This window comes from Melospiza melodia, chromosome 28, assembly GCF_035770615.1.
Source record: "Melospiza melodia melodia isolate bMelMel2 chromosome 28, bMelMel2.pri, whole genome shotgun sequence".
Lineage (NCBI taxonomy): Eukaryota > Metazoa > Chordata > Aves > Passeriformes > Passerellidae > Melospiza > Melospiza melodia.
Window position 1 is genome coordinate 6,715,389 of NC_086221.1, and position 7,930 is coordinate 6,723,318.

General features: G+C 56.4%; 1 protein-coding gene across 1 annotated transcript; it reads right to left on the reverse strand.

Annotated features, from left to right (window-relative positions):
* Positions 1–2,182: 2,182 nt before the first annotated feature.
* LOC134430351 (opticin-like) lies at positions 2,183–6,542 on the reverse strand. Its single transcript, XM_063177965.1, is given in 10 exon segments — positions 2,183–2,301; positions 2,304–2,352; positions 3,039–3,134; positions 3,951–4,153; positions 4,382–4,508; positions 4,510–4,541; positions 5,888–5,942; positions 5,944–6,027; positions 6,322–6,422; positions 6,425–6,542. Coding segments are annotated over 10 exon segments (984 nt in total).
* Positions 6,543–7,930: the final 1,388 nt, after the last annotated feature.

Sequence of the window (7,930 nt, forward strand, 5' to 3'; positions counted from 1 at the left end):
TTCCCGGGATCCCCGAAGGCTCCAGGAGGGAGAGAGCTTCGTTCCAAGGGAAGGTCCGACATTCCCGGCGCTGCCTTTGCCCTCTAGCGGGACCAGCGCGAAGGGAAATTCCCCAGCAGCAAATTCCATCCTGCTGGAGCCCGAATGGCAGAAATCCCAACTTTTCCTGAAGAAATGAGCAGCTCTGAGAGGGATTTTCCGCAGGAGAGTTGAGGTTTAGGGGCGTTGGGTGGTTTTGGGGTCCCCTCAGCCGTGGGGACAGGGTGGGACAGGAGGGGACAGGGGGAGGTTCCACATTTTCCAGAGCTCTGCAGGGGCAGAAATGGGGCTGGATTTGGGGAGGGAAGCGCTGGGGGCTCCATCCCATGGGATCAGCGGGATAAAGGCTGGTGGGAAGGTGTTGGAAGGGTGGGTGGGATGGATGAGGATGAGGAGGCAGCAGATCTGTAGGCTGTTGACACGACGACAGCGGCAACAAATCCTGCAATTCTGGATAAAACAACACCAAATTCCCATTTTTCCCAAGGATTTCGGGTCAGCAATCCACGCCTGGGCTGGGTTTTGCATGGAAAAGGGGCGAAGAGGAGGTGCCCACACCGTCCCCATGGATGAGGAGCTGGATCCTCTTCCCAGGTTTTCTCCAGCCGCCTTCGGATGCCTCCACGGGCTCTGAGGATGTGGGCTGAGCTCCGTGGTTTCAGTTCAGGGCTCTGGATTCTCCAGGGATGTGTCATCCCCCTCATGGTGTTCCTTACACGTGGATAAAAATATAAGGGATGAATCCATCCGAGATGGAAAATATCCCACAGCGCTGGGCAGCTCCCGCTGGCTGCGGAAAAACGGGATGGGCTTGGGGGTTCCAGCTCCAGCCCAGGGAGATCCTGGTGGGCTCGGGGAGCTCCAGGGCTCTCTGCAGTTCCACATTCATGGATACCGTCCCAAATCTGTGGATGCCCTCCCACATCAATGGATACCATCCCAAATCAATGGATACCATCCCAAATCCATGGATAACATCCCAAATCCATTTATACGATTCCAAATCCAGGGAATCCCCTCCCAAATCCATGAATACCATCCCAAATCCATGGATACCATCCCAAACCTAGGGGTACCTTACCAAATCCATGGATACCCTCTTAAATCCATGGACACCTTCCTAATCCATGGATACCATCCCAAATCCATGGATACCATCCCAAATCCAGAGGTATCATCCCAAATCCATGGACACCTTCCTAAATCCATGGATACCATCCCAAATCCATTTATACCATCCCAAATCCGTTTATACCATCCCAAATCCAGGGATTCCCTCCCAAAATCCATGGATACTGTCCCAAATCCATGGACGCCATCTCAAATCCATGGATACTTTCCCAAATCCATTTATATTATCCCAAACCCATGAATACCATCCCAAACCCACGGATATCATCCCAAATCCAGGGGTACCTTCCAAATCCATGGACACCCTCTTAAATCATGGATACTGTTCAAGTCCATGGATACACTCTGAAATCCATGGATGCCATCCTAAATCCATTTATATCATCCCAAATCTCTGGACACCATCCCAAATCGAGGGATTCCCTCCCAAATCCAGGGGTTCCCTCCTAAATCCATGGATACCATGCCAAATCCTTTTATACTCTCCGAAATCCATGAACACCATCCCAAATCCATGGATACCACCCCAAATCCATCACACCTGGATGTGCCACACCCCCCTGGAGCTGCACAGGCACTGCCCAGGGGACAGGTCACACCTGAGGTGGCCAAAGTGTCACCTCTCTGAGGCAATGCAGCTCCTGGTCCCTGACCAGGACACCCTGACCAGGATCTCAGGATCTCAGGATCTCAGAACCTCAGGATCTCCCTGAGCCTCTGGGAAGGAATGGAGGAAGAAACGGGACACGGTGAAATCCCATCTTTGCAAATCCAAGCAAAGCTGCTGGGCTGGATGAGGTCTTTCCCTCTACTCTCACTGCCAAGAACAAGCTTTGAATGAATTTCCAAATCTTTATTTCATTTTATTTTTATTTTATGCATTTTGCCCCAGCACCAAGCTCACCCTGGGGGGGAACATCTCCACTTTAATCACATTTTCCATGGAGCAGAGGGGTCTGAGCGCTCTGGATGGGATCTGGGATCACTTTCCTGCATTTCCAGCTCTGGGGGCTCAGGAGAAGCGGCCGGTGGGCAGGCGGGGCAGGCAGGAGAAGGCGTTGGGGAAGAGGCTGAGGTTGATGGGGTTCCCGTCCAGGCGGATGTCCTCGAGCACCCGGCGGATCTGGCCTGCTCCTGGCTGTCACAGAACGTGTCCTCGTGCATCGTCTGGATGTTGTTGTTCTGCGGGGACGGGACACGGGCACGGCCGGGTCACAGGGAGAGGGAGAGGAGGAGGGGGACCAGGACCAGGACCAGGACCAGGACCAGGACCAGGACCAGTAAAAAAGACCAGGACCAGGATCAGGGCCAGGGCCATGACCAGGACCAGGAAAAGGACCAGAGTCAGAGCCAGGACCAGGACCAGGACCAGGACCAGGACTAGGACCAGGACCAGGACCAGGGACTAGGACCAGGACCAGGACTAGGACCAGGACCAGGACCAGGACCAGGACTAGGACCAGGACCAGGAAAAGGAAAAGGACCAGGGTCAGAGCCAGGACCAGGATAAGGACCAGGACCAGGATAAGGACCAGGAAAAGAACTAGGAATAGGACCAGGACCAGGACCAGGACAGCAAGGATGAGGAGGAGGAACAGAACCAGTCCAGGACCAGACCAGGACTAGGAAAAGGACCAGGACCAGGATCAGGACAATGAGGATAAGGAGGAAGACCAGAACCAGTCCAGGACCAGGACCAGGACTAGGAATAGGACCAGGACCAGGATCAGGACAATGAGGATAAGGAGGAAGACCAGAACCAGCACCAGCACAAGAACAAGGACCAGGATCAGGACAATGACTAAGAGGGAGAGGAGAATGAGGAGGAAGAGGTGGGATCTGCTGAACTCAGACAAAGCCCATCCCACCTGGAGGTGCAGGGAGCGCAAGCTCTCGGGAAGGGGCACCGGGATAAAATCCAGCTGGTTATCGGAGAGATGGAGGAACTGCAGCTGCTTCAGGTCCTGCAGGGAGAGGACAGAGGTGAACCCCAATAGGGATGAACCCCTAGAGATGAACCAATAAACCTCCTAAAGATGAAGCCCCGAGAGATGAACCAATGAGCCCCCTAGAGATGACCCCCAATAGAGATGAACCCCCAGAGATGAACCAACAAACCTCCTAAAGAGGAACCCCCTAAACATGAACCCCCAAAAGATGAACCCCTAGAGAGGAACCCCTACAGATGAACCACCTAAAGATGAACCTCCTAGAGGTGAACCCCCAACAGATGAACCAATGAGCCACCTAGAGATGAACCCCTTAAGATGAACCCCTGAGAGATGAATCAATCAGTCACCTAGAGACGAACCCCAATAGGCATGAACCCCCAAGAGATGAATCAGTGAACCTCCTAAAGATGAACCCCCAAGAGATGAACCAATGAGCCACCTAGAGACGTACCCCAATAGAGATGAACCCCAATAGGGATAAAATCCCAATAGAGATGAACCCCAATAGAGATTAATTGATGAACCTCATAAAGATGAAACCCATAAAGATGAACCTCCTTGAGATGAACCAATGAACCCCCCAAGAGATGAATTCCCTAAAGATGAACCCCAGTAGAGATGAACCCCAACAGAGATGAGCCCCCAAGAGATAAACCAACGAACCGCCAAGAGATGAACCCCCTTAAGATGAACCTCTGAGAGATTAATCAATGAACCCCCCTAGAGCTGACCCCTCTGGATCTGATCCCCCTGGATCTGACCTCCTTCTCCCCTCCCTCCACCCCCGTCCCCCTGTGTCTGGCAGAGCCCCCCGTGTGTGGGGCGCACCCGGAAGGCCTCGGGGCGCAGCCCAGCACTGGGGATGCGGTTGAGGCGCACGTCCAGGCGCACGAGGCCGCGGGGCAGCTCGGGCAGCGCCGTCAGGAGGTTCTCGGGCAGCAGCAGCTCCTGCAGGCTCGGCAGCCCCCGGAAGGCGTCCGCGTCCGCCCACGAGATGGAATTGCTGCTCAGGTCGATGCGCTTCAGCTTCTCTGAGGGCAGAGGAGGACAGGGACAAAGCCAGGGTGGTTTATTCCCTGCCGCCCTGATTTTTTAAGATTTTCTAATGTTTACATTCTTGTAACCAACTTTCTCGCGCCGTTTCTGTAAATAACTTATCGTCTTGCATTCTTTTATGGAGGAAAAGAAATTCGATGGGCCGTTGGTTTGCCCAGTGCCATTGGAGAGGCGGGATGCTCCCGGTGGTGACCCCGACGTACCGAGGCCGCGGAAGTCGCCGGCGCGCACGGCCCCGATGCGGTTGAAGCGGGCGTACAGGTACGCGGTGTCCGGGGGCAGCGCCGGGATCTGCTCCAGCCCCGCGTCGTCGCAGTACACCGAGCTGCCCCAGGCACAGGCACAGCACGCAGCTGGGCAGCCCTGGAAACAAGCAGTGACCCCATGAAATACCCAGAGCAGTGGGAGGAGCTCATCCAGCTGTGGGGACATGGATCTGTGGCATCCAGAGCTGTCACAGCTCCCCGACCCCATGAAATACCCCAGAACAGCAGGAGGAGCTCATACAGCCATGGGGACATGGGTCTGTGACACACAGAGCCCCCTGACCCCATGAAATACCCCAGAGCAGGGGGAGGAGCTCATCTTGCCATGGGGACATGGAATTGGTGACACCCAGAACTGTCACAGATCCCTGACCCCATAAAATACCCCAGAACAACGCAGGGACATGCTCACACTCTGGGGACACGGAATCCATGATGCCAGAGCTATCACGGCTCCTGACCCTATAAAATACCCCAGAATGGCGGGATCTGCCCACCTGGCTGTGGGGATATGGATCTGTGACACCCAGAGCTGTCACAGCTCCCTGACCCCATAAAAGACCCAGAACAGCAGGAGGATTGTGTCCACTCTATGGGGACCCAGAATCCATGACACCAAAACTGTTACAGCCCCCCAACCCCATAAAATACCCCAGAACAGCATAAGGAGCACACCCCACTGTGGGGACATGGATCTGTGCACACGGAGCTGTCACAGCCCCCCGACCCCATAAAATACCCCACAACAGTGGGACCTGCCCACCCTGCCATAAGGACACAGAGCTGGGGACAGCCAGAGCTGTCACAGCCCCGCATCCTCCAGGGAAGGACAGAACTCCAAGCAAAAAAAACCCCATAAATATATGAAAGTGCCCAGGATCAAACTCCCTCCTGCAGGAGGAGGGGAAATTAGAGCCCCCAAATTCAGATTTTTACACCAAAGCTCTCCTGGTCCCTTTAAGTCTCCCACTGGAGGAAGCAGAAACTCAAGAAAATTCTTTTGAATCAAGAAAAATTCTCGATCCCACCTGTCCCCAAGGGGTAAAACCGAGCCCACACCTGATCCCCTCCTCTCCCCAAGGTTCCCAAACCCATTCTAGGGATGGTTCAGAGCAGCTCAGCGCCAATTTCCTTTCTCCTCCCACTTAATTTTTCCCAGCCTGGAGTGACAGCAAAGGAATAAAGATATTTATCCTCGCCGCAGGATTTTAATTGTCACTAATCTAATTGCCAACTGTCGCGAAGCCTCTGCTCATTAAAGCCTCGCTGCTTTGCTGGAGTTCATTTTTTCCCAGCAAATTTCTCTCTCTGCAGCCCTCCTGTGAGCAGACTCAACCCCCAAAACCCTGCGAAGAGCTGCTGGCAGCACCAAAATTCCCTTTTTTCCCCCCAAAAACTTCACCTGTGCGACATGGGGATGAATCCCAAGGGAGCACAACTCACCTTGTCTGGGGATGGGCGCTGGGGGCACGGGGCCAGCACTGCTTGGGGGCTGCAGATTTTGGGGTTCCAGATGTGGTTTCAGCCAGCTCTGGGAGGGTTTTGGGGTCCTTGGGCCGGGGAGCCAAGGTGCCAACCTCGATCTGCAAACAAAGCCGGGTGTGAGTGTGGGGGATTTGTGCCCTCTGGGGAGGGGTGGCATCAATCAGGGTCACTGGATTTGGGTCATTAATTCCCTCTTGGAAAGCTCTCCAAGCTCTCTTGGCCCAGAGGGATGAAGGAATCCTCACATCCAAGAGCTGGCGGGGGTTTGGTTTGAGTAAAAACCTTCCCCAATCCCGGGAGAGCTGCCAGGGCTCCTCCTGCGGTGCCACATCCACCCCTGCATCAAATCCCCGTCCAAAGATGGAACCAGGGCTGTCCTGTGTCCCCCTCACCTTGGGGACAAGGTCCCCGTAGTCATAGAGCTCCTCGTAGTTGCTCAGGTCCAGGATGTCCCCATAGCTCTCCAGGGTCACGTCGTAGTTGTCCAAGTCAGGTTCTCAAAGAGGCTCAGCTCAGCCTTGGGTTTCTCCTCCTTCCTCCTGTCCTTGGCTGGCGCCACCCAAAGTGTCCCCAAGCACAGGGCGGCCACCCCCAGCCAGCCCAGGAGACACATCCTGCACCTGGCCGGGGTCACGGCACCGGGAATGTCACCAAGGGCCGGCTGGGGGACAGCCCCGGGCTGGGGGGGACAGGCGGTCCCAAATCCTGGGGGGACAGACAGCCCCAAACCTCGGGGTGGAGGGGACAGACAGACCCAAAACATGGGGGGACAGACAGCCCTGGGAGGGGACAGACAGCCCAAATTCCGGGGGGACAGACAGCCCCAAACCCAGAGGGGACAGACAGCCCCAAACCTCGGGGTGGAGGGGACAGACAGCCGCAAATCCTGGGGGGACAGACAGCCCTGGGAGGGGACAGACAGTCCCAAACTCCAGGGGGACAGACAGCCCCAAAACCTCGGCGTGGAGGGGACAGACAGCCCCAAACCCAGAGGGGACAGACAGCCACAAATCTCGGGGTGGAGGGGACAGACAGACCCAAATCCTGGGGGGGACAGACAGCCCGGGAGGGGACAGACAGCCCAAATCCCGGGGGACAGACAGCCCCAGCTCCATGGGGGACAGACAGCCCCAAACCTCGGGGTGGAGGGGACAGACAGCCCCGGGAGGGGACAGACAGAGGGGACATTCCTGACCCTTTTCAGCGCATTTCACGCTCGGCTGTGCAGGAGAGGCCCCGCGGGGCTGCCGGGGCTGCCCGGCTTTCCCAGCCCCGGGAGGAAGATGGGGGGCTCGGGGGGTGATGAAGGGCTCGGGGGGTGGATGAGGGGGCTCGGGGGGTGATGAGGGGGCTCGGGGGGTGATGAGGGGCTCGGGGGATGATGAGGGGGCTCGGGGGTGATGAGGGGGCTCGGGGGGTGATGAGGGGCTCGGGGGATGATGAGGGGGCTCGGGGGGTGATGAGGGGCTCGGGGGATGATGAGGGGGGCTCGGGGGGTGATGAGGGGTCGTGGCCCTCGTGGGGATGGGTGGAACCAGCCCCTGGCCCAACAAGCCCAGCAGAGGAGGAGAACAGCCCCAGGAGCCCCAAAACTGCTGCTCCCCCCTTCTGCTCCCACATCCGGCTCTAAATCTGCTTTTCCAACATCCTGGCGGGCCAGAGGCCACGGGGTCCGTGTGACAGCACGGAGACATCCCCGGTGCTGGCAGCTCCACATCCAAACCCTCCAGGGCCCATTCCCAAAGGAGAATTCCCTCCCGTGGGACACCCACGGCAGAGCAGGGCGAGGGTCCCGACCCCCCTTCAAATCCCAAATCCCAAGCCCCAAATTCCAAACCCCAAATCCCAGACCCCAAATTCCAACCCCCAAATCCCGAATTCCAAATCCCAACCCCCAAATTCCAAACCCCAAAATCCCAAATCCCGAATTCCAAATCCAAACTCCAAATCCAAACCCCAGATCCCAAACCCCAAACCCCAAATCCCAAATCCCAAACCACA